Source organism: Peromyscus maniculatus, chromosome 6 (genome assembly GCF_049852395.1).
Source record: "Peromyscus maniculatus bairdii isolate BWxNUB_F1_BW_parent chromosome 6, HU_Pman_BW_mat_3.1, whole genome shotgun sequence".
In the NCBI taxonomy this organism is placed as follows: domain Eukaryota; kingdom Metazoa; phylum Chordata; class Mammalia; order Rodentia; family Cricetidae; genus Peromyscus; species Peromyscus maniculatus.
In genome coordinates, this window is record NC_134857.1 from 69784265 (window position 1) to 69808886 (window position 24622).

The 24622-nt window shown below is 56.2% G+C and overlaps 2 protein-coding genes across 11 annotated transcripts in view; one reads left to right on the forward strand and one right to left on the reverse strand.

The window, feature by feature from the left end:
- On the reverse strand, positions 1–18236 carry Dcst1 (DC-STAMP domain containing 1). 5 transcript variants are annotated; one of them, XM_042279383.2, is made up of 17 exons: positions 17947–18236; positions 17161–17286; positions 16634–16708; positions 11039–11167; positions 10362–10501; positions 9649–9717; positions 9513–9549; positions 9257–9400; positions 8630–8751; positions 7961–8118; positions 4958–5057; positions 4745–4840; positions 3695–3821; positions 3447–3563; positions 2919–3061; positions 2654–2767; positions 1–301 (listed from the first exon to the last, which is right to left on the reverse strand). In XM_042279383.2, the coding sequence occupies exons 1-17, from the start codon at positions 18026–18028 to the stop codon at positions 50–52; spliced, it is 2031 nt and encodes a 676-aa protein (XP_042135317.1). In that variant the 5' UTR covers positions 18029–18236; the 3' UTR covers positions 1–49. The 5 variants fall into 5 exon arrangements, with proteins under 5 accessions (XP_042135317.1, XP_006976528.1, XP_076430572.1 ...); XM_006976466.4 differs by having other exon boundaries at positions 9513–9717; positions 17947–18164; XM_076574458.1 differs by having other exon boundaries at positions 160–2396; positions 9513–9717; positions 17947–18229.
- Dcst2 (DC-STAMP domain containing 2) overlaps positions 17144–24622 on the forward strand; it is a 14393-nt gene continuing 6914 nt past the window's right edge. For 2 of the 6 annotated variants that reach the window (XR_013052160.1, XM_006976465.4), the window contains exons 1-11: positions 17147–17342; positions 18016–18589; positions 18775–18945; positions 19228–19329; positions 19537–19734; positions 20082–20147; positions 20734–20947; positions 21121–21278; positions 21756–21920; positions 23279–23446; positions 23602–23702. Coding sequence is in view for 4 of the 6 variants with exons in the window: in XM_006976465.4 (XP_006976527.2) it covers positions 18325–18589; positions 18775–18945; positions 19228–19329; positions 19537–19734; positions 20082–20147; positions 20734–20947; positions 21121–21278; positions 21756–21920; positions 23279–23446; positions 23602–23702 (1608 nt within the window). In the remaining 2 variants the exon portion in view is untranslated. Of the gene's footprint in view, positions 17343–17640; positions 18590–18774; positions 18946–19227; positions 19330–19536; positions 19735–20081; positions 20148–20733; positions 20948–21120; positions 21279–21755; positions 21921–23278; positions 23447–23601; positions 23703–24622 lie in introns of those variants that run through there. The other 4 variants (XM_076574450.1, XR_013052161.1, XM_076574452.1 and 1 more) reach the window with 4 other exon arrangements.

Below are 24622 nucleotides of genomic sequence, written 5' to 3' on the forward strand. Positions count from 1 at the left end.
GAGCGTGCATCACACTTTATTGAGCAAGAAGGCGAGCCGCATCCCTTCTTCACTCGCCGTAGACGGCGTCGTCGTTGCTGTCGCTGTAGGCGGAGGAAGAGAGCTCCTCGACGGGCGTGCACGCCGGGCACCGCCGTCGCATGTCGTCCCAGCACGACTGGCAGTACACGGCCTGACAGTCCGGAGTGGGGCACACGTAGGACTCGGGCGTCTCCGGTGCCTGGCACACGACGCAGCGCCGACGCGTCAAGCGGCGCAGGAGAGGGCACCGGCGGTACAGAGTGTCCACCAGGTGGGGGCGCTGTTGGGAGGCGAGGTGGGTTGGTTAACGCCAGGTGGGCTGAGCGGGAAGGGCTGTCCGGAGCCCTGGGCAGTTCTTACTGTCTCAGGTCCCAAGGCCTGGCTGACAGTGACTTGTTGGAGGAAGCTGGGGAGAACCAGAAGAGCCCTGGAGGGCGAGGGTGCTTTGGAAGTGAGTCTTAAAGAGCCTCCTTTTCCATTCCATTCCATTCATGATGGAATGCAGAGACTCTCCCGGAGGGTAACCCGCAGCAGCTACCATGTGCACCTGTACAGCAGCTTAATTTGGTTCTTTTTTGTTTTGTTTTGTTTTGTTTTTTTGGTTTTTCGAGGCAGGGTTTTTCTGTGTAGTTTTGCGCCTTTCCTGGATCTCACTCTGTAGACCAGGCTGGCCTCGAACTCGCAGAGATCCGCCTGGCTCTGCCTCCCGAGTGCTGGGATTAAAGGCGTGCACCACCACTGCCCGGTTTAATTTGATTCTTACAGTGAGACTTAGGAGTAGGGTAGACAGACTATGATTACTTACACCTTATAGGAGGGTTGGAGAGATGGCTCTCCCAGAGGGCCCGGGTTTGAGTCCCAGCTAACAATCGTCTGTAACTCCCCGGGGGATCTGATGGTTTCCTGGCCTCCCTGGGCACCAGCCACTCATGAGGTAGGTGCACAGACATGTGTGTGGGCAAAACACCCGTTTGCAATAAGTAAATGAAAGTGTTTTTAATCTTAAAAAAAAAAAAAAACTTAGATGGTGTGTCTTTCATGAGTCAGATCTCAGTCAAACCTGGCAGGAACTAAATCATAAAGTCTGCGATCATTAGGCTCGGTATCCGCTTTCCAAACACCCTCTTCATACGATGCCAGGAGTCCTTCACTGGCCATTGCTTAAGAAATCCTAGAGGCCCCACTGCCTGACAGATCAGGGCTTGGCCTTCAGAGCGCTCCAAGATCTGTTTCTTTGTAGTCTTGCTCTGCCTCCCAGGTCCTGCCGTGTGTGTGTGTGTGTGTGTGTGTGTGTGTGTGTGTGTGTGTGTGTGTGTGCTGCTTTTCCTTAGCTTAGCCTTTGGTCTTGGCATTCCCTTGGGTCTCTGATTTTTTTCACCTCCTGTTCCTTGAGCTTGGAATACATATCCCTCCTACCTCATCTAGCCGTTCGGGTTCAGTTTACTTCAGGACCAAGGTCAAGGGATCCCATCCTGGACGCCATGTTTATGTGTGCCAAGGGGCATGTGCGGCAGTCAGAGGACACCTTGTGGGAGTCCTTTGCTTCTAGCATGTGGGTGGGACTGAGCTCCGGGCATCAGGCTTGGTGGCAGGTACCTTTATCACTTAGCCGTCTTACCAGCCCCATTGTTCTGCTGATAATGCTGGTACCCACAAAAAGAGACCGTTAGGAAGTAAATAACTAGCTTGGCAGCAGAGCTCATGCCTTCTATGCCATCCATTCCCAGTGCCCCTCCCTGGGTGGGCATGCATGCCTGTGTGCATGATCGTTTACTGTTATTTTGTTGTTGTTATTGTTTCATTTTTAAACAGGGTTTCTCTGTGTAGCCCTAGCTGTCCTGGAACTCGCTCTGTAGCCCAGGCTGGCCTTGAACTCACAGAGATCCGCCTGCCTGTGCCTCCTGAGTGCTGGGATTAAAGGTGTACGCCACCGGCCCCCAGCTGTGTTTACTGTTACTATTACCACCTGTCCTTGGGGTGAAGACGTTGCTTGCTCCAGGCATGCAGTGCCGTACAGTGGCACCTAACACACATATGGAATGTTATTCTCATACCAGCGTCAAGGAAGTAAAACAGTCGTCGTCGTCACAACTGAACAAATGAAGCGGTTAATGCCATCTCACAGAAGAATGGCCTCACAGACCTGGCTCCATGTCCCATCCTTCCATAGGAGTGAGGACCACAGGCTCCTACCGCTTATGGAAGTGTGGATTCAAACCTGGTGTCGACTCTGTGTCTTCCAGAGGTCACACGTTCCTTTATGCAGGCCTCCTACCCGCCCCCGCCCCCACCACCTGCCTCCTCTCGCGATTTTCCTTTTTCGGAACCACCTTGGGCTTGTCAGCGGCCTCTTTCTGATCCTGCTGCTTCCTCTCCTACAAACAGACCATCCGACTGACTTCCTTCCCCTTTCTGCCACTTCCTAAAAGGCCACTGCTTGTCTCGGGCTGTGCTGAGGACTGAGGTTCAGACAAAGACACAGCCTTGACTTCCAGAAGCTGGAACCTGCATGCTGCCAGGCCCACTCAGCTCCAACAGGCCTGGGACACTGAGGGTGCTCAAAGAGATGCCCCTTCTCTGAGAGTCTTCAGACCCAGCCTAGAGCTGGCAGGCTTGCTCGGACGGTGCTTACCGGGGCCCTCTGCCGACGTGCCCGACGAACAATGGCGGCCCTCCTCAATTTAGTGAAAGCTGCCCTCTTCCTCAGTAACTCATTGTAGAGGAACAGAACCCGCTTCTTCTCTCGCTGAGGGGTTGGGTGGGGAGCAAGAAAGGATAGTGATAGCCGGGGAGGGACCCAGGCCTGGGAGGGGTGTGTGTGTGCGTGTGTGTGTGTGTGTGTGTGTGTGTGTGTGTGTGTGTGTGGTTAGGGGTGGAGCTGTCGTTCTTGAGTTCACCTTGGGGAAGTAGAAGGCTGCAATGACTCTCCGGAGCCTGTAGCCAAAAGCTTGGACCAGGCAGAGACACGCAAGCAGGATGGTTGGCAGTGATGCCCTCCAGTAGCCCCTGGCATCCAGGCCTATGGGTTGGGGCAGGCAGGCTGGGGGGGGGGGGAAGCGGGGGATGGGAGGCAGGCTGTCAGCAATCTGGTCAGGGCCAGCTCACCCTGACAGGGCAGCCCTGAGTTGGTCTCCCCACCCCAGTAGGAGGTACCCGTGGGTTTCCAGTTTAACTCCCCGCCCACTCCTCTTCTCCTCCATCTTGCCTAGCTTCTCTGTCAATACCATAGCTACTTACTATCTGTCTCCCACCCCTTCCGAAGGCTGGCAACCAGTTTCCTCTGAGCCGAGCTCTTCCGCCTTTTCCAGTTCGAGCATACCCGACCTCTTCTCTCCCTTTCCCAAATCTTCTTCGGCCCTAACCCATGGTCTTCTGGTTGCACCCTGCCCTAGAGGCCACAGATCCCAGCCTTCTGCATCACTCACGCATGTTGTTGGATTCCACGGCTGTGTCCGAGGTGGTGTTCAGGGCTCCGATGGTTTTCCGAAGCAGCCTGGCCAGCATGGAGTCTCCCTCGACCTTCACCTCCAGTTTGTGACTGCCTGGTCAGAGTGGAGGGAGAGAGGGTTTCGGGCAAGAGCCGTAATCAAGGGGCTGAGGTTGGACTTGGGAGGAGGAGGTAGAGGGAGGTGTTGCAGGAGGGGCTGTCACTCGGGCTGGGCCCCCGGCTCACTGCGGAAGGAATACTGCAGGAAGGAATGTCGGCGGATGGTGTCAAAAACGGAGTAGAGTGCCCAGTCGAGCCCACACAGCACCAGCAGCAGCAGCAGGATGGGCAGTGTCTCTAGGAGCTCCCTTGCCTGCGGGGAGCCCAGGGAAGTAGGGTTGGGTGCCCCCTCCTCTGGCTTGGAGCTTGGAGTGTTCTCTGCCCTTTGCCCTCCAGCCTCAGAGTCCTACCTGCAAGGTGCCACCCATCCCCAGACAAGGCTCCACCCATCCCCAGACAAGGCCCTACCCATCCCCAGACAAGGCTCCACCCATCCCCAGACAAGGCCCTACCCATCCCCAGACAAGGCCCCACCCATCCCCAGACAAGGCCCACCCATGCCCAGACAAGGCCCCACCCATACCCAGACAAGGCCCCACCCATGCCCAGACAAGACCCCACCCATGCCCAGACAAGACCCCACCCATCCCCAGACAAGGCTCCACCCATGCCCAGACAAGGCTCCACCCATCCCCAGACAAGGCTCCACCCATGCCCAGACAAGACCCCACCCATGCCCAGACAAGACCCCACCCATGCCCAGACAAGGCCCCACCCATCCCCAGACAAGGCTCCACCCATGCCCAGACAAGACCCCACCCATGCCCAGACAAGACCCCACCCATGCCCAGACAAGGCCCCACCCATGCCCAGACAAGGCTCCACCCATGCCCAGACAAGGCTCCACCCATCCCCAGACAAGGCCCCACCCATCCCCAGACAAGGCTCCACCCATCCCCAGACAAGGCTCCACCCATCCCCAGACAAGGCTCCACCCATCCCCAGACAAGGTCCCACCCATCCCCAGACAAGGTCCCACCCATCCCCAGACAAGGCCCCACCCATCCCCAGACAAGGCCCCACCCATCCCCAGACAAGGCCCCACCCATCCCCAGACAAGGCTCCACCCATGCCCAGACAAGGCTCCACCCATGCCCAGACAAGGCCCCACCCATGCCCAGACAAGGCCCCACCCATGCCCAGACAAGGCCCCACCCATCCCTGATCCAGTCTCACCACATTTCGCATTTCTGAGGCCTGGATAGAGGGCTTGAAAGGGAAGATAAGGAATCTCTTTTCTGCTTTTCTCAGTGGCAACAGACTCTGTTTGCCCTAATTAAAAAAAAAAAATCTCCATAGGTAAAAGCGCTAAAGGTCTTTGCTCTCCTGGGGTATGAAGTCCACTCAGGGCCCAGTAAGGCATCCTCTGGCAGGGTTGCGTTCCCTCACCAGCTTCTTCCTGCGCTCATCGATTTGATAGAAGTAGGTGCTGATGTAGATGTTGTCAAAGCGGATGTCCCGGTTATAGCTATCCAGGTAAGAGAAGGACCTACGGAGGGACAGACAGGGGTGTCTCCCATCTACACCCAACAATGGGCTTCTTTTAGACCTAGTCACTCATCAGATCAACTGGCGTTCACTGAGCATCCCTGTGTCTAAAGCCGGGCCAGGTGACCTGTGTGAAGGAGGCAGGCTCCACCCTGCCCTCTGGTTGCGCCGCAGCAGATGTCTACCTTTATGATGGTCAAGACCCAACAGAGGAGAGCATGAGAAGTCTGGGAGTTAGGGGCAGATGTTTTTTTTTTTTTTTTTTTTTTTTTTTTTTTTTTTTGGTTTTTCGAGACAGGGTTTCTCTGTGTAGCTTTGCGCCTTTCCTGGAACTCACTTGGTAGCCCAGGCTGGCCTCGAACTCACAAAGATCCACCTGCCTCTGCCTCCCGAGTGCTGGGATTAAAGGCGTGAGCCACCACCGCCCGGCCTAGGGGCAGATGTTTTATCTTGCAGGATGAAGGAAGTAGATGCACCGAAGCAGAAAAACCTCCAGATTGCAAGAATCACCCAGGAGTATGGCTCCTGTATCCATCTTTATTGATTTATTATTTTCGAGACAAGGTCTCACAATGTGGCCTTGGCTGGCCTCGCATTCACAGAGCTCTACCTGCCTCTGCCTCCCGAGTGCTGCTGTTAAAGGCGTACTCCACCATGCCTTCCAGCTTTGCCTGCTGCACACCTCAAACAAAACTCCTATCCAGACATCTCCTGTCTTCCCAGCATATCCCTGCCCTTCCTGACTTCCCTGGAGCTGTACGTTTGTGCAGACATATGTGTGTACGTAGGTGATCTCCGTGTAACTCCCAAAGTCCCATATAATGCTTATTTCCTAACGAAAAGTTCTGATTGTGAAAATGTGTTAAATTGCGGAAATATATTAAACTGTAAAATATGAAATATAAATCCCACTTCTAAAGAATGCCACTGCGGTGCTTCAAAGAAATGCAAAGATAGACTGGGGCGCCCCCTTGTGGAGAGACCTACCACTGCAACATTGGGTTTCCTAGGTGGGCGACAACCCTTCCCCCAGCTCTGTCCTGTTCCTGAGTGATCTCACCCAGGGTTGAAAGCCTGGCAGAGACTTTAGACTCTCTGCCTCCTCCCCTCCCTCCCAAGCTTGGCTTTGAGAACTGCTGTATCTTTTCCCTTCCTTCCATTTGGGGCCATCTTCCCGCCCTGCCCCACTCTCCAGGCTCCCTAACCTCTGACCCAGCCTGGCCCCTGCCACCCCCACCCCCACCCTCTAGCCTCATCCATCTTGTGGCCACCTCCCCACCCCCACCCCCATTCAGGGCCTTCCTGTAGAGATTTCCAGACTCTCCTAGTCAAGCTGTCCTCAGCTCGGCCCTGCACCCCAGCCTCTGCCCCATAAACGGCAGATGCTGAGGTCCTTGCTCAAGACACTACCCTTCCCTCCCTTGACCACAGATCCCACCTGCAGCCTCTGGAGCCCAGATATGGCCACCCTGTGGTATCTCCTTAGCTCCCACACCTGTCCCCATAGTCAGTCCCTAGTATTGTCCTGGAGCCCTCTGTGTCTGGTGGGTGTCGTTCCCACCACCTCAGCTAGACCAGGAATGTCTGCAGGTACCACCTCAGCTAGACCAGGAATGTCTGCGGGGTACCACCTCAGCTAGACCAGGAATGTCTGCGGGGTACCACCTCAGCTAGACCAGGAATGTCTGCAGGGTAGCAATGCCGCTCATTCACCTCTGTCCTTCCACAGGGCCCTGGGGATGCACAGAATCATTCACTTGGGGCCACTCTAGCCCGAAGAACAGGGACAGACAGCACAGGGGTCCTTCCGACCGCCCTCGCCCACCTCCTGCCCAGCCCAGGCACTTGAGGGTGGAGAAAAGGAGAAGACGGCCCAGGAGTCAGCGGGGGAACCTGAGTGAAGTGAGGGCCAGGAAGCCCCAGGTAGACGCTGGCCTGGGTAGGGCTGAGGACTTTGTTCTTCATGGAAGGAAGAGGAGCGGCCGACGCAGCAGCAGGCAGGAGAGAATGAAAGCAAAACTGGACGATAAAAATGGCACAAAGTCGGAGCCAAGGAGAACATGAAGGGCAAGGGGAAAAGTCCACAGTCAAAGCTGAATGTGGGGGGGGGGGGCGGGGTCGGAGGGATGGGGGGGGCAGTTTTCGGACCGATGCTGGAAGGAGACAGACAATGAAGACGGTAGACACATGGCTAATAGCACTCCTCACAGCATGCCCACTTTGTGCCCATTGACTGTAAACACAGGCAAATAAGAATCAGATTCCAGGGCTGGAGAGAAGGCTCAGAGGTTAAGAGCACTGGCTGCTCTTCCAGAGGTTCTGAGTTCAATTCCCAGCAACCACATGGTGGCTCACAATTGTCTTTAATGGGATCTGGTGCCCTCTTCTGGTGTGCAGGCAGAACACTGTATACATAATAAATAAATCTTTTTTAAAAAAAAAAAAAAAATCAGATTCCAGGCCAGGCGGTAGAGGCACACGCCTTTAATCCCAGCACTCGGGAGGCAGAGCCAGGCAGATCTCTGTGAGTTCAAGGCCAGCCTGGGCTGCCAAGTGAGTTCCAGGAAAGGCGCAAAGCTACACAGAGAAACCCTGTCTCGAAAAACCAAAAAAAAAAAAAAAAAAAAAATCAGATTCCAGGCCAGGCGGTGGAGGCACACGCCTTTAATCTCAGCACTCAGGAGGCAGAGCCAGGCGTATCTTTGTGAGTTCGAGGCCAGCCTGGTCTACAGAGCGAGATCCAGGACAGACGCCAAAACTACACAGAGAAACCTTGTCTTGGGAAAAAAAAAAAAAAAAAAAAAAAAAAGTCAGATTCCGAATTAGGGGTTCAGCTCTGCATATCTTATACCGGGGTTCCCATCGGGGTGGAGGAAGGGGCAACAGGTGGGGCTTGTGGCTCACGCGTGGAAGACCAGCAGGAAGGTGCAGGTCAGGAGCACATGAAACAGTCCCGCTGCCCACCGCAGATGGGTCTCCTGCTGGCGGACATAGTCCCGCACCTCGACGCTCACGCGCTCCCAGCTCATGTTGACACCCACCACTGCAGCCTGCTTCTCCTCCTGGAAAGGAAACGTGTGCACGCAGCCTGCAGTCTGGCCACACCCCGCAGCCCCGTGTGCACGCAGCCTGCAGTCTGGCCACACCCCGCAGCCCCGTGTGCACGCAGCCTGCAGTCTGGCCACACCCCGCAGCCCCGTGGGCACGCAGCTTGCAGCCTGGCCACACCCCGCAGCCCCGTGGGCACGCATGTCCAACGGCACCCTACTCAAGCGCCCCCCCCCCCATCCTCCCAGGACCTCCAAGAGTTGTCACGCCCCCTGTTCACGGTCTCTGTGACGGTCTGGCTTCCCTGCACCCACATTAGTTGACACCATCTCATGCCTGACTGTCCATTCCGTCGCCAAGCCAGTTACATACATTCCACAGGCCGGCATGGCGCCTCCCCCACACTAGACACCTCTTCCCGGGGCTTCTCACCTCACCTTCTTTCTGACTTGTTCCTTGAGACCTTCCTCCTCCCCTCCTGCTCGCTAGCTGCTCTTCTCCCTCCCCCACGCCTCTGCCTCTTACCTTAATGTCAATATTGGCTGAAAATTCTCCATATAGACCGTGAATAGACTGGTTGAGCGAGTCATAGGTTTGCCCAAAGTTGCCTTCCACTGGGATGCGCTTGTGACACCAAATCTCTATCACTGATGGACAGTGGAGCCAAGTCAGGGCCTCTTGGGGCTGGAGCCCAGGCTCTACTAACCCAGGATTCTCCCACCCGGCAACAAGGCCTCTGATGCTTCCTTCACTCTTGGAACTTGCTCTGGAGACCAGGCTGGCCTCGAACTCACAGAGATCTGCCTGCCTCTGCCTCCCGAGTGCTGGGATAAACTGCCCAGTTCTTCACTCCCATTTTTGCATCCGTCCTTAACCATATCAAATACTAATAACGGTATCCAGTGTTTCTAGAGCAGTCCCTCCGGTACCACTTCTGTTAGGACTTGGCATGCATCAGCCCGTTAAATTTCAAAACCCTTATGGGGATGAGAACTATTATTATCAGTCTTTCCAATAGAGAGACAGAATTCACGGCTTAGCTGAAACTCATCTCCACTGCCCACAGAGCCTATACCTGCCTTACCCTCCTATCATGGTCCCCAAGGATTCATCGCCTTTAACCTGGGGACCCTTCCCCATGCTGCCACTAACCCCTGGCGACGCTACAGAAAAACTTGAACTTCATTGGTAGGCAGAGCAGGTGGTTCAGAAGTGGGACCCAGATGCGCTGCATGCATTGTTGATACTTTTTCTCAAACCAAAGATGGCAGCTGGTTATGGCCCTATTTACCAGATCTGTAGCAAAGAGACAGAGGTGTCTGGGGTTCCCATGCCCCGGCCTGGAGCTTGGCCCCAAAGTCTGCCCCCCCCCCCCCCCCCCCCCGCCCTGCTAAGGAACACTCCTCACGAGAGCAGCGCAGTTTGGTCTTCAGCTCATACACCATCTGTGTGAACAGGCGGAGTCGGCCTCGGGGGACTCCTGGGGCCTCTGTGCCTGGAGTGTCCTTGGCATCCTCTGGAGAGTAGCCCATATCACTCCTCACCTGGGCATCCAGGTCCTCAAAGGAGGTAGAGATGTTCCAAGTCTCCGCTTTCAATGACTCTTTGCTGTCCTGGGGTTGGAGAGACAGGAGGAAGCAGGGGGTCTGCAGACTGTTGCTTCCGGTGTGTCTTCTAGCCACGCCGCACTTTGGGCTCTCCCCTAGGCCCACAGTCTGAGACAAAGCCTCCCTCTAGTCCACCCCAGCTCACAGGCTAGGCAGCCTTGTCTCCCCCTAGTTGCTCTGCCTTATTCCCAGACCCGCAGCCTCCCCTTGGGTCCCTTCCTCCCTCCGTCTTGCTCAGTGGTTCCATACTTTAGACCTCCAGTCCCAATCTCCCATACCCCTGTGACCTCCCATCTCCTGGTCCCCTCTCCTCTCCACCATTCCCGACCCCCTAGCTGCTTGCCCCCAATTTCCCATTCTCTGATCCTCTGGTCTTCAAAGACCAATGTCCCCAATTTCGCTACATTCTAATTCAGCTGCGCGTAGCTGGAGTCCTGCCCAGGCAGGTATCTGGAAATGGGGAGGTGTGTAGGTCCCAATGATAAGGTGTTCTCCTGGCTTTTAGCACTCAAGATCAGGAAGGGCAATGGGTGGATACAGCGCTACAAAACACTCTAGGAGCATCCCTACTAGGAGTCCATAGATCAAAGGTCATGTTCCCAGACCAACCCAACTCAGTCCCGGGGACAGGGACTCCACAGGGTCCTGACCAGCAGGTCCTTGAACACCGCCCGCAACGGGGCCGTGGAGACGCGCCAGGCCGCTCGGGTGTTGTTGATTTGCAGCTCCACGGTGCAGCCCAAGGATGCTATCACTTCGTTGATATTGTACTGCAGGTTGACTGCTGGCCCTGCAGGAGACACCCAGCAGGTCACCCCTCTGCAGAGCCAGTGCCTTCAGAGCCACCCTGATGCCTTCTCTGCATGCAGACCACCTGCCAGCCTGTGGGCCACCTTCCGGGACTGCGGAATGACGGGCCTGAGCGAGTCTGTGAGATCTAGTTCAAGTTTTGTCTTTTCGGCCCCATAAATTAAGGAGGCCCAGAGGTGGGCAGGCACTCTCAGGGAAATGCAGCAAGTTGGAACAGTAAGATGTGACACCCCACCAACACTACCAACACCACCACTAACACCTCAACTAACACCACCACAACCACCACCACCACAATCACCACAACTACCACCAATATAACTACCACCACAACAACAACCACCACCACCACCACCACAACCACCACAATCACCACCACCACCACCACCACCACCACCACCACAATCACCACCACCACCCCACACTTTCTTTCGACAACATGGTCCCCACTGGATGACCTACCCAGGGTCACTGCTTTGGTATCACCAGCTGGCACTCTGGGAGAGCCGCTCCTCACCTTTGTAGATGGCAGCCAAAGCGTATCCCAGGACAAAGAGTCTGCCTTCTTTGCCCAGCATCTTGGGTACCAAGAGAACACTGGCACAGCGAGTGTGGGGGGAGGTCCCCCAGCCTATGGCCCCAAAGCCTATTGGGAAATCCAGAAGATGGGGAGATGAAGTAAGGAAGCACCCCAACATTTACCAGATGTTAGGCTGCTCCAGCCCACTCCTGGATCCACCCTGCCCTCATCTCCATTCATTTACACCTGCTCTGATACACTTCTCAGGCCTCCTTCGTCCTTCCTTCCTTCCTTCCTTCCTTCCTTCCTTCCTTCCTTCCTTCCTTCCTTCCTTCCTTCCTCCCTCCCTCCCTCCCTTCCTCCCTCCCTCCCTCCCTCCCTCCCTCATCTACCAGCCGTTTATAGAGTACAGGTGTATACCTGTCTCTGGAGAGTCCCGGGGAGATGGTTAGGGATAGGAAAGTCATGGTCATACTTGTGTGTGCCTATGAGTGTGCATGTGGGTGTCAGGAGCCCACGCTTCCCACATGCAGTCAGGATGCACATTTACATGAGGCAATGAGAGAGCAGAGCAGGCAAAGGAGACGTTGAGGAAACGGACACTGATGCCCAAGGTGGTCAGAGGAAGAGCCAGAGCCCACCTGGACAGTCCCTGTGCTCTGACACCCCCAGAAACCCCACCCCCACCCTTCCCCTGTGGGAGCTCTGGAGTTCTTAGTCATGTGCGGTTGGTAGGTTACATCCGTCACTGTTGCACACGTGGTCTCTGCAAGGAGCCCGCGAGCTCCGTGAAGCTCATAATCCAGAAAGACAGACAAGTAAACAAATGACGACCACGGGACAGACAGACGTGCTCAGTGCACCAGGGAGGGGCTCACGGAGAGAGCTGCGGAGCCAAGGAGGGTGTGGGTATTTCTGCAGGGAGGGGTGGGGCCGGGAAGGCTGGACAAAGGAGATGATGTGTCAGCTGGGCCTGGGAGATGAGTAACTGTTGTTAGGAGACACAGATGGCCGCCCAGGACAAAGGAACAGCATGAGCTAGTCAGGGAACAAGAAGATCCCGGCGTAGATGGAGGCTTTGCCCAATGATGGCCAAAGCAAACCCCAAACGCTTAGACTCCCACCGTCTCCACTGTCCTCCCCCAGACCCCATCATCACTGGGGCTACAGACTACTGTTGCAATGCTTGGGTACACCCCTGCACACGCGAAGTAAGTGTTCTACCATCCAGCTCCACCGCTAGCTCCCGGCCTGAAATTTCCTTTATTTCTTATTTTATGTGTAGGAGTGTTTTCTTTGCCTGTATGTGCACCATGTGCATGCCTAACCCACGGAAGCCAGAAGAGGGTGTCGGATCCCTGGAATTAAGAGTTACGAACAGTTGTGAGCTGCTCACCGTGGGTGCCGGGAATAGAACCCAGGTCCTCTGGGAGAACAGCCAGCGCTCGTAACTGCTGAGCCATCCTTCCAACCCCGTGGACTGAAACTTTCCAACCTGCCTTCATACCTCCTCTCTCACTGCCTTCCACCTCAGTGGCCAAGATGATCTTATCGAAGCGTAAACAGTCCGTGGCCTTCCTTCTGCAGCTGTCTTTCGACTGCACCGGTGGATGGATTCCAAACCCTTCCACATGCTTTAGAGACCCTAGGGATCGGCCCTCCCACCTCCGTGGTGAGCCCACGCCACTGCGTCTGGTTGCCCATCAGTCCACGGGGGCCCTGCTGCTGCCCACTTCTCCCCAGGTCTTCAAGGGGCGGCGGCTGCCCTCTGCCCCTGCCGGCCGCTCTCCTCCCCCACGGCTCCACCTAGACATACAGGTTTGGGGCAGACCCTGGATGCCACCCAGCACTTTCTTTTCCCCTGCCTTCCCACTTGTTAACACAACTTGGATTTTGTTCAAGGACAATAGCCTGGTTCTGCCCTGGCCCCTGGGGGTTGAGTCTGGGTTGGCCTAAACCAACCTATGCATTGCAGGGCGGTGAAAGAGACTATTCTGAGGTCTTGGCCTTCTGGCCGAAGGCTGCAGCCGAAACAATAGCTGACAGATTTACGTCCCAGTGGCTCCTTTAGCGTCACACAAAGGGCAGAAGCAGTCATTCACTCCTGTACCCAACCAGTTTATAAGAGAGAGCAGGTTTTGGGTGTTAAACTCACCAACACTAGGTAGGTAAATAATTCTAAGAAGAGAGACCTGGGTCTGGTGTCACAGGCCCATGACCCCAGCCACTCAAGAGGCTGAGGCAGGAGAGTAGACGTTTAAGGACTCCACGGTCTGTAGAGCATGTTCACAGTCTGACCAACTCCATGAGACTTTCAGGGAGTAAGAGGACTGGGGATATAGCCAGTGGGAGTGTGCTTGCCTGACATGCTCGCTGCCCTGGGCGGTCTATGCCCTTAATCCTGGCACTCGGAGGGGGAGGCCGAAGAATCAAAGGTTCGAGGCCATTCTCAGCTACATATCAAGTTTGTGGCCAGTCTGGGGTATATGAGACCCTGTCCAAAAATAAATAAATAAAGAGAGGGAGAGGGGCGGGGAGAGAGAGAGAGCTGGTATGGTGGTACAGGCCTTGAACACCAGAACTTGGGGGTCAGGCGGATCTCTGTGAGTTATGGACAGGCAGAGCTGCAAGAGCAATCAGTCAATCAAAAACGACAAACTGGAAATGTTAGTGTTCTGGAAGTGAAAGGCAGCAGTTAGTGTAGGCAGCTCAGACCCGCTAGGGACTATCACAGGAAGGGACCCTGCCTCGTCCCTCCCGGGCTGGGCTCCTGAGGAACTGTAGTGGCTGGCCAGGCTGCTCCGGGCCCTGCTCTCTGCAGATCCCAGATCTCGGTGGAGCTTCTTCTCTCTAGGCAGCGGGGGAGGGTAACTACACATTCCATAGCAATTCCTCAAGGCAGCAGGCCTGGAGATCTCCATCCACAGGGGCAGTCTGCCGGGGGTCAGGGTGGATGCACATCTCAAAGGAAGAGCCTGTCTGTGGTTGGCTCCATGTGAGTCTGGCCAAAAGAACCTGGCAAAGTTCACCCCACGAGGAACCCCCCCCCCCCCCCCCCGAGCCCGTCAATGAGCCAGCCACACTGAGGGCACTGGAGGAGAGTTACAAAAGCATGGATGACTAAAGACTTTGTCCCCTCATCATCATAAAAAAAAAATAATAAAGATTTTGTATCTTTCCTTCTGATTCTTCGTCTCTCTTTTTCGACATCAGAAGCAGCAGAATGGAGGCCAGGTATGGTGGCACCCACCTGTCACTCCAGCCCTTGAGAAGGGGTGACAGAGGATCAGGAGGAGTTCAACCCTAGCCGGGGCGACCTGAGGCCTTGTCGGGGTGGAGGAGGGTGCCGGTGGTGTGGTGGTGGTGGGGGGGAGTGAGGGCTGGGGGAGGGGCCAGGCACAGTGGTACAGCCCCTGGGAAGTTGCCCCAGCTCCCCTTAATAACTTCCTACCGTGGCATTCTAATTAGCCACAGTCGGTCCCACACAAAAGGAGGCCACTGGAGGAGGAGGAGGAGGGGGGGTCACGGGGAAGAAAGGTTTCAGGAGGAGAGGGTTGGGGGCCGGGGAAGGCAAGGGGGCTCACTGACCGAAATTCATTCTGTGCATATATGAGACTGTCAGAGAATGCTTGAAAACGGGCCAGCGGAAAGGGGAGCAGTGTCCTTCACACTCCGGGACCCAGGGCCCAGGGGCAGACGGAGGTGGGGGTGGGCTGGAGCAGCAAGGAGAGGTGACATTTAAGAAGCATGGGAGCCCGAAGTCCAGATGTGGAGCAGACAGGACCCTTGAACTCCTGTAAATAAGCCCTAACTAGTCATCACGCCTGGGGCTGCCTCCATGTCGGAGTGAAAGGTCATCTCTGGAACATGTGTGAACCCAGCGGTCAGAAGGAAGACAGCTTACTGTGGTCTTAGCCTTATGGTCAGAGACTCTAGTTGATGTGTCCAATAAGCTGGTGACATGCATTCCATTGCCCTGGGCTGGGACAGGGTTCGAGGAGGACATCCGTTGCTGTACTGACCAAAGCAATGTGAAAAGCCTGCTGGCAAGTTTTCCTGGTTCCTGAACCAGGGGCAGGAGGAAGAGATGTTCCTTCCCTAGTTTTTGAGACTACTGCATTGAGATATGATGCCTGGAGTTATGGCGGGGGGTTTGTAACAGAAAAACCTCTAGGCAGCCAGGCCGTGATGGCACATGCCTTTAATCCTAGCACCGGGGAGGCTGTGGATCTCTGAATTTGAGGCCAGCCTGGTCTACAGAGCAAGTTCCAGGACAGCCAGGGTTACACAGAGAAACCTTATCTCAGAAAAATAAACAAACAAACAAACAAAAATTGAGTTTTGCTTGCATGTATGTATACCATGTGTGTGTCTAGTGTCTTTGGAGGTCCGAAGAACATGTCAGATGCCCTGGAAGTTGAGTTTCAGGTGGTTGTGAGCTGCCCTGTGAGTGCTGGGAATCGAACCCAGGTCCTCTGCAAGATCATCAAGTGCTCTTAACTCCTGAACTAACCCTCCAGCCCTTTGAGATAAGAGTCTTAATATATAGTCCAGGTTGGCCTCAAATATACAATCCTCCTGCCTCAGCCTTCCAAGTGCTGGGATTATAAACCCATGCCTCCGGGCTGGCAACTCTGGAGCTACGAGATTTCTCCAACTCTAAAGCTACTCTTTCTTTTTCCTTTTTTCTTTCTCTCTCTCTCTTTTTGTCTTGTTTGTGTCTTTTTCTTTTGTCTAGTTTTTTGAGACAACGTCCAGGCTGTCCTGGAACTCCTCTTTCGTCGACTTTTTCTGTGGGGTGATAAACTGTCTCTAAGATGAAGCCCTTCTCGGCGTCCCTTTCCTGTGGCCCAGGGCCCCCCAAAGCGCATGTCTCCTCCGTTGGACCGTCACCTCCAGAAGTCTTCCCCGGCAGGGTAGAGTCGCGCCCGGCCCCTTCCTTCCCCTGCATGGCCCACTTGGTTTTCTTCACTTCTGTCTCACACTGGCAGGTCGGTCAGTTTCTAGTTTTTGAGGCAGGACATCACTCTGGCAATCCAGACTATCCTGGAACATACTGGGTAGGCCAGGCTGATCTTGAACTAAGGCAATCCTCCTGCCTCAGTCTTATGAGTTCTGGGATTGTGGGTGTGAGCTACCACACCCAGCTGTGCCTGGCTAAACTATAATCTCCAAAAAGGCTGGTGCTTGTCAACTTTGTATACTTCTGAATGCTCAGGAGGGAGGGAAGGAAGGAAGGAAGGAAGGAAGGAAGGAAGGAAGGAAGGAAGGAAGGAAGGAAGGAAGGAAGGAAGGAAGGAAAGAAAGAAAGAAGGAAGGAACTACGTACTCAAGAGTAGGAAGCATGCCAGAGTGGTCAACAGAGCCGGTTATAAGGTGGAGGTGTGGCCTATGGTGTGTGGGCAGTGGGCCTCTCTCACAGACTGGCAAGACTTATTATAGGCAGGGGTGGCCTTCTCACTTTGGGATCCTCTCTCCTCTGGGCCTCCCTTCTCTCTTTTCTAAAGTGTGTGAGGAGGCTGAAGGGGCACATAAGGAGCAAGCTCCAGTTTCCTCCAGGCCCCTCATGGCCGGCCTTTACCCACGACTAACTTGCCAGGCTATACAACGCCACCATCTTCTGCTCCTCATAGATGTTCATGGGGTTCACCAGGAGCTGAAAGAGACCTGAAGGAACAGGGTGAAGTCAAAAGTTAACTGCCGGCCCCAGCCCTGCCCCAGCCCTGCCTCACCCCTGCCTCACCCCTGCCCCAGCCCTGCCCCAGCCCTGCCCCAGCCCTGCCCCACCCCTGCCCCAGCCCCGCCCCAGCCCCGCCCCAGCCCTGCCTCACCCCTGCCCCAGCCCTGCCTCACCCCCCCAGCCCCGCCCCAGCCCCGCCCCAGCCCCGCCTCAGCCCTGCCCCAGCCCTGCCCCAGCCCTGCCTCAGCCCTTCCCCAGCCCCGCCTACAGCCCCGCCTCACCCCTGCCCCGGCCCTGCCCCGGCCCCACCTCACCCCTGCCCTGGCCCTGCCCCGGCCCCACCTCACCCCTGCCCTGGCCCTGCCCCGGCCCCGCCCCGGCCCTGCCTCACCCCTGCCCCGGCCCCGCCCCAGCCCTACCCTTCTGCTCCCACACTTGCCTATGGCCAGCAGCCCACCAGTGCCTGCTCCCAGCAGGAAAGCAGTGGCGGGAAACTCCCCTGGCTGGCGCCATAGGAACCGACTCCAGGAAACCGGAAGAGCCCAGCGTAGGAGCCTCTGTATGGCTGAAAAGGGGACAGCTGAGCTCATAGCCTCCTCTGGCTGGATGAGGTTCACTAAGGTTAGAAAGACTTGACTCTTCTTCACGAGTACGTGTGTGCCTGACCGAGGTTATGTGCACCGTGTGTGTGCAGGTGCTCGGAGGGAGGTGGATCCCTGGGGGCTACAGTTACAGGGGTGGTAAGCTGCCTGATGTGGCTGGTGGGTGGATTCAGGTCCTCTGGGAGAGGAGTAAGTGCTCTTAACCACTGAACAAACCATCTCTCCAACCCCAAGGTTTGACATTTTTTTGGGGGGGGAGGAGGGGTTTTCAAGACAGGGTTTCTCTGTATAGCCCTGGCTGTCCTAGAACTCACTCTGTAGACCAGGCTGGCCTTGAACTCAGAGATCCACCCGCCTCTGCCTCCTGAGTGCTGGGATTAAAGGCGTTTGCCTGGCTAGGGGTTGAGATTTTAAGAGGATCAGATGCTGGGGAACATGGTGGCAGGGACTCGGTGTTCACTAGAAGAGGTAAGGGATCCCGAAGAGGAAGACAGGAGTGGAGGAAAAAGCCTGGGCTGCGGGGAGGGCAGGAGGGACAGAGGCTGGAGGACCCCGAAATGGAGAGAGGACCAGAGAAGTCTGCGGGGTGCTGGGCAGGGGCCATCCAGAGGTGGCTGTCTCACTCGTGTGGGGTGGCCTCCTCTGTGGCTTTCCTGCTCCGTTCTGATGCTGTGTCCTCCATCCATTCTCAGGAGCCCTTTGCATCCTCGATGGCTGTCTGTCCGGAGGTTCCCGGGCTGTGAGATTCTGGCGAGAGAAGGAAAGTGCTGCCCGTGTCCTTTGCCTCCCTCGCAGCCCAGCCCGTGACTGCGCTCTGCGCTCTGCGTCCTTCAGCTCACCAGCCCTGAGCCAGCAGAACTGGGTCACAGGTTCCGAGACACACCGCGGGATAAACCTGGTGGAACCTTAGAATCGGATGAAGGGTTCCGGATCTACAGAACCCGGGGGCCCTCTTCTGGAGACACACACACACACACCCCCGGCATTTGGTCCTAGCAGCCATGTCCAAAATTGATGTTATGGAGGGGCCCTCCGGGGAAGAGGGGCCCAGCATGGCACGGGCTGTGGTCCGAAGCATGGGTGGCTTTGTTCTGGGTTTGTCCTTGGCCACGGCCTACGGGCTCCTGGAACTTCTGGTGGAGGGACACAGCACCTATGGCTGCCTGGTGGTCACGGTCACTTTGGCTGCCTTCCTTAGCCTGGGCATGGGCTTCTCCCGCCAGGTCCGCGTCAGTGTCCTCCTGCTCCTTCCCCAGGCCTTCTCCAGTAAGCCTGGCACCTCGGGAGCAGGGCTGGACAGGGCTGGGCTGGGCTGGGCTGGGCTGGGCTGGGCTGGGGGTGGAGGGTGGGGAGTCGGGGGTGGGGAAGTATTCTAACAACTAACACGAAGGAGTACCTGCTGCTGCCTCGGGGCTGGGGTCGGGGCTGTGACTGAACCGTGGTCTCCCTAGGGCAGGGTCGGATGCTGCTGTTGGTGGCTGCCTTTGGGCTTGTCCTGCAAGGGCCCTGTGCCAATACCCTGCGTAACTTCACCCGGGCCAGCGAGGCCGTGGCCTGTGGGGCAGAGCTGGCCCTGAACCAGACTGCGGAAGTGCTGGAGCGGGCCAAGCAGCCCCTTGTCAGTAAGGCCCCCAGCCTACCACTGGCTCCCATCCTGTAAGGTCTAATTCCTCCCTGTTGGAACGGTGTCTGAACCCGAGTGGCTGGGCCCGGGACACCGCTTTCCTGTCCAGCTCAGTCTTCTTCCCCTTGCTCCCAGCCTCTTCTTCACCTGATTGCTCTCACACCCCGGCACCCAGGCTCCCTCCTCTCTGGGAGCCCCTGGTACTCCCTCCCTGCAGGAAATGGTGAGAATCAGCTCCTGGGGAAAGAGGCCCACCACAAGGCTGCCCTTTGTCCCTCAGGTGCTCTGGCCAAGATTAAAGCTATCGCCCAGAGGGCCAAAGTGGTGGCTGACCGGGTACGCAGGTTCTTCCGGTCCATCATGGATGGTGTGAAGCATGTAGGTAGGTGTGTTGCATGTCTGGTTTGGGAGGTCAAAATGCCCCCAGTCTCCTTCTCCTAGTCCCTCTCCAGGCCTGCTCAGGTCTCACTCCACCCAGCATGTCTGACCACTGACCAGTTCCTGTGAGGAGGTGGGCTGGGGTTACCCAAGTCATTGAAAAGGGCCGGGGGACTCCTACCCAGAGCCCTGACTGAACAGCTGTCCCCAGCCAGGGCCCTGCGGAACGTGTGGTACTGGCTCCTTCACATCGGCGATGTGTGCAACTCGGAGCTGGGCAACCCGTACACAAAGTGCGCCCGGTTATTCGACGATGCCAAGGACAACTGCATGGAGATCATGCCGCGAGTCTATCACCTGTGTTTCGTGGTCATGCCCTTCAAGTTGGTGCTCTGTGGACTTGCCAGCTGTGAGAGAGCCAGGGCTTCCCTGCCGGGAGGGCACGCACATGGGGCTAGAGTGGGGTGTGAGAATGCAGGGTCTGTCAGAAAGCTGGGTACGGGATCACACTGGGGGCACTGGATATGGAGCCCCTAAGGATGCTGGGTTTCTGTGAGGAAACGGTGGGCAATAAAGTAAGACTGGTGTTCGGGAAAGCACGGTGGAGAAAGGCTAAAAAAGAAAACGGTCAGCAAATGTAGGGACCAACGGGAAAGGTAGAAAGTCTAGACAGCCTCGAGAGAGGAAGGCTCCAGAGGTGGGCAGGCAGGCCGCACCTCTGCTCCCCGTCCTCACGCTGAGCTCCCCGACTCTCAGTGGTCCAGATGTTCTGCGTCATCCCCACGTACATCCAAGTCTTCCTGCGGAAGACCATCAGCACCCGTGAGTGACCCCATCAGGCCCCCGCTCCCGGTGTTCTCCTCCTCTTACTGTGGCCCGCTGAAGTCTCCTGGTCCATATGCAAGAACGCAAGAGCGGGAAGGAAAGGACTTTGTGGGGTCACCCAGACTAATGTCCCAGCTGAGCTGACTGAGAAACTGAGGCTCAGGGAGCTGGGCAGGGTGCTTCATCAAAGCCCGGCTTCAGAGCAGAATCTGGGAGGAACAGGGCCTCCTGCCCGAGCATAGGTCATGCAAGCAAGCTGGGAGGAACAGAGCCTCCCACCAGAGCGCAGGTCACGGCTCACCCCTCACCCCTCACCCCTCACCCGTGAGAGAGCATAAGCCCTAGGCCAAGTCTAGTGCTGTGTGTCAGGAAGATGTCACTGTTTCCTAGTCTAGATCGGGGGCCCCGGGAAGATGTCACTGTTTCCTAGTCTAGATCGGGGCCCCGGGAGCTCTGGCTGGTTTGTAAGTTGTATAATCCCTGGGCCGGGGCAGTCCCCCACCCCATCAGCCCCCCTCCATTCAGCTCTACCCTCCTAACTAACTATCCTGGCTCCTGTCTCCTCCGGCCCGGCCGGTCCCAGCTGTGTTGAAGCTGCTTGACCAGGTGCGTCGTGAGTTTGAGTTCAACATGACAGCCACGCACTACTTCTCCGTGGACCTCAATGCCTCGCGGAGCCTGTCCCAGGTGGCTTTGGACCTGCACGAGGCCGTCAGCATGAAGCTGTACAGTGTCAGGGAGGTCCTGGCTCTGATGGGCTACACCCTGCCTCTCCTCTTTACACTTCTCTACCTCCAGTGAGGGGCTGGCTAGTACTCGGGCCTGTGGGATAGATGGGCTGCTGCAGGGCTGGCTGTCCATCTATGGAACCTTGGGGGTGGGGGGCGTTGGGGGGGGGCAGCATTGCCTGGGGTGCCTGGGGGTCTGGTAATGAGAGCCGAGGAGTCTCACATGTGCTGCTCCTCCTCAGAGCCCTGTGGTATCGGTACTGTTACCTGAACTGGGACAGTTTTGACAACGTCTACATCACCAGCCGCTTCTTGCGCATGGAGGCAGTCCGCGCCGAGGCCGGGCTGCCCACAGTGCTGCCGCTCAGCTCTCACGAGGCCAGGCGCTACATCCAACCAGGTCAGGGTTCTGAGGGTGGAGAAGAGGAGCCCTGGGGCAGCAGAGCCTTCCCCAGCCCGTATCCCTGACCCCACTTTGGAGCATAGGGACCAGGGGAAAGAGAGAGGACTTCAGGCTGAGAGGGAGACAAGGAGAGCATCCTGGAGCAAGGGATGGGAGGCTGGGAAGGCTTTCTGTGGTGAGGCATGAGGGGTGGATGTGCTAATAGGAAAGGAAGGCTGCCCAGGAGGTAGGAGTCAAGCCGGGTCCGGGGGTCCGGGGACGGACCACTGGTTCCAGGGAGAGCTTGCAAGGCCTTCCCATCAAGCCCCCAGCCCCGAAGGGTGCTCCCACCCTTTGCCATGCTCCTCACAGTCTTTTCTTTTTGTCCTCTGGGTGAGCAATTAAGCTGAATTTGATAGACGGGCATCTCCCCAAGAGTTGAGATCTATGGGCAGGAGGATTGGGGAACACACTCCTGATCACCTACTCCTTCAGGCTCCATCTTCCTGACCCGATGGGAGAAGATTTTCTATATGTTGGGGACGTTTGACCTCGCCCGTCACCTCCTCCTTGTGTTCCTCCTGGTCTTTCTGGACTACGCTGTCTTCTGGGTCCTTGACCTGGCACGGTACCACCTCCAGGGCGAGATTGTAGCCCGCAGTGAGTGCCCACCCCTCCTGTGCCCACCCACCCCTGCATCGTCCTCCTCCCTGGGGCGTCTCCGGGGGACTCTCTGCATAGCTTCCTGCCTTTCACGCTTCGACACTGCCTTCTGTCTGGGTCAAGGACACCGCGTAACAGCCCAGCTAAAGCACAGCTGTGAGCCAAACTGGCTGGGTTCAAATCCCTGGCCTTCGTCAGGAGGTGATTTTCAGTAAGTTTCGTGGGAGCTGGGGACAGAGCCCCACGCACAGTGGCCCAGGTTCAGCCCCCAGCACACACACACACACACACACACACACACACACACACACACACACACACACACACGACAAATTGCTTCACCTCTTGCAGCTTCAGGCTGCTCATCTGAACAGTGGAGCAATGGCTGCTCTCCCGGGTCACTGTGAGAAGGGAGACTAAGCTTTGCTTAGAACCTCCTTGACCCATGACTGAGACTGTGTCACGGGCCAAGGAACGTAACTAGCCTGAGTTTGTTATTTGCATATGAGGACACAAAGAACAGAAGAGAAACCGACAGACAGACAGACAGACAGACAGACAGGCCAGCTCAGTGAGTAAAGGAAGCCCTTGTCACTGGTCACGGAGGTTTGACCTGAGCTAAATCCTTAAAATGCTTGAAAATGTGGAAGGAGAGAACTGACCCCACCAAGTTGCCCTCTGACCTCCACACATGTGCTTCCCCGACCACACATACACACAAGCGGACACTAGTCATGAAGAAATGGAAAAGAGGGCCGGGCGGCGGTGGCGCACGCCTTTTATCCCAGCACTGGGGAGGCAGAGCCAGGTGGGAGGCAGAGCCAGGTGGAGCTCTGTGAGTTCAAGGCCAGCCTGGTCTACAGAGCAAGATCCAGGCCAGACTCCAAAACTACACAGAGAAACCCTGTCTCGAAAAAAAACAAAACCAAACCAAACCAAAACAAAACAAAAAAGAAAAAGAAAAAAAGAAATGGAAATGAAAAGAAAAATTGAAACTCAAGGCAAACATAAAGCACAACAATAAACTGGGTAGTGGTGGCACTCACCTGTAACCCAGCATGTGGGAGACTGAGGCAGGAGGATTGGGTGACTAGGCTACATAGTGAGACCCTGTAGGAAAAAAATGACCAGCTTTCAGGCAATATTAAATGCTTCTGGGACGGTCATGAAGATTATGGCAGTGCCAGAGAAGCCGGATCGTGGTGTTAGGACAGAGGCCAGGCCTCAGTGTACCTTGAGAGGTACCTGAGCACCAAAGGTCCTGGGCGAGGGTGTGGCTCCTGCCCTTGGCCTGCACGGGAGGTGGCGGGTCCCCGGCCATTGCGTGAATGTCCCTCCCAGCGTCTTTGCGCTAGGTCCTGTGCTAGTATCCATAACGGTGGAGGGGACCGGCTATTCGGGGAGTATTTACCGCGACCTGGTGTCCGCTTTTGACGTCCTGCAACAAGGCAACATCAGTATATTGTCCCGGCGCTGCCTCCTGCACCCCTCAGAACCGGACGCCAGTGGTTACATCCTTATCGGTACTCATCTCACCTAAGAGTGAAGACCGGGGTGAGGGAGCCCGTGGACCAGGAGTGTGGACAGCGCCTTGGGTGGCGGCGGGCAGAGCTCACTGTGCACTGTGTTCCCAGCAGTGTGGCCAGTGGACGGCGCTCACTGTGCGCTGTGTTCCCAGGTACCATGTACGGCCTGTGCTTCTTCGTCACTCTGTTTGGCAGCTACGTCAGCAGGCTGAGGCGTGTCATCTGTGCCTCCTATTACCCATCCAGGGAACAGGTGAGGGCTCCAGAGGCGGCAGCTCTCAGCCATGGCCCTGACGCTAAGCTGTCTGTCTCGGCTTTGAGGATGCTGAAGTCCTTGGCAGCGCCCATCCCTACCCCTCTACTGCAGCCCGGAGCCAAGACCTAGCCATCAGGTGGAGTCAGGAGGAACGGTGTCCTTTTGGCCAGGGCCTCCTGAGGCACATCTTACTTCCAAGGCTTTGCTGAAGCCGCAGTGGTGGGGCCCTGTGACATACTGAGGTGTCCTATGTGACAGCTGTGATGCAGGGACTCCAAGGAGGCAGGATGAAACAGTCTAGTTAGGCTGACAGGCCTAGTAGATGAACTTCCTTTACTTTTTACATTTTTAACCACGTGTGTATTCTTTTCTCTGTGTGCGTATACTCCACGTGTTTGTAGGTGCCCACAGAGGCCAGAGGTGTTGGATCCCCCAGAACCAGAGTTACAACCAGTTGTCAGCTGCCTCATGTGGGTGCTGGGAATTGAACTGGGGTCCTCTACATACTCTTAACTGCTGAGCCATCTCTCCTGCCCCAGGAAGAAAGGCTCCCCCCCCTCCCCCGAGACAGGGTTTCTCCATGTAGTTTTGGTGTCTGTCCTGGATCTTGCTCTGTAGACCAGGCTGGGCTGGAATTCACAGAGATCCGCCTGGGTCTGCCTCCCAAGTGCTGGGATTAAAAGCGACCGCCACCACCGCCCGGCAGAAGAAAGGCTTTTAATGAAACATTATCATTAAAAAAAAAAAAAAAAAGCGGTTTCACTAGGGGATCGATAAGGAGAGATGGGAAGCCAGAGGAGGAACGGCTTACTTTGCTTAGGGAGGTCCTGAAGGGCTCCTGGAGAAATGGTCATTTGAGCTAAGCCTTGAGGAACTCACAGGAGTTGGAAGGAAAAGGGAGGCAAGGAGTGGAGCTG

Bases quoted from the DNA above. Each gene is read 5' to 3' on its own strand.
- Dcst1 (XM_006976466.4), bottom strand. From the start codon at position 18,028: ATGCAAAGGGCTCCTGAGAATGGATGGAGGACACAGCATCAGAACGGA. The intron at 2,768-2,918 runs GTGAACTCAAGA...CCAACCCCTCAG, and splicing joins CAGCCTTCTACTTCCCCAAG to CGAGAGAAGAAGCGGGTTCT. The intron at 302-2,653 runs GTAAGCACCGTC...GCCTCCCAACAG, and splicing joins CACGTCGGCAGAGGGCCCCG to CGCCCCCACCTGGTGGACAC.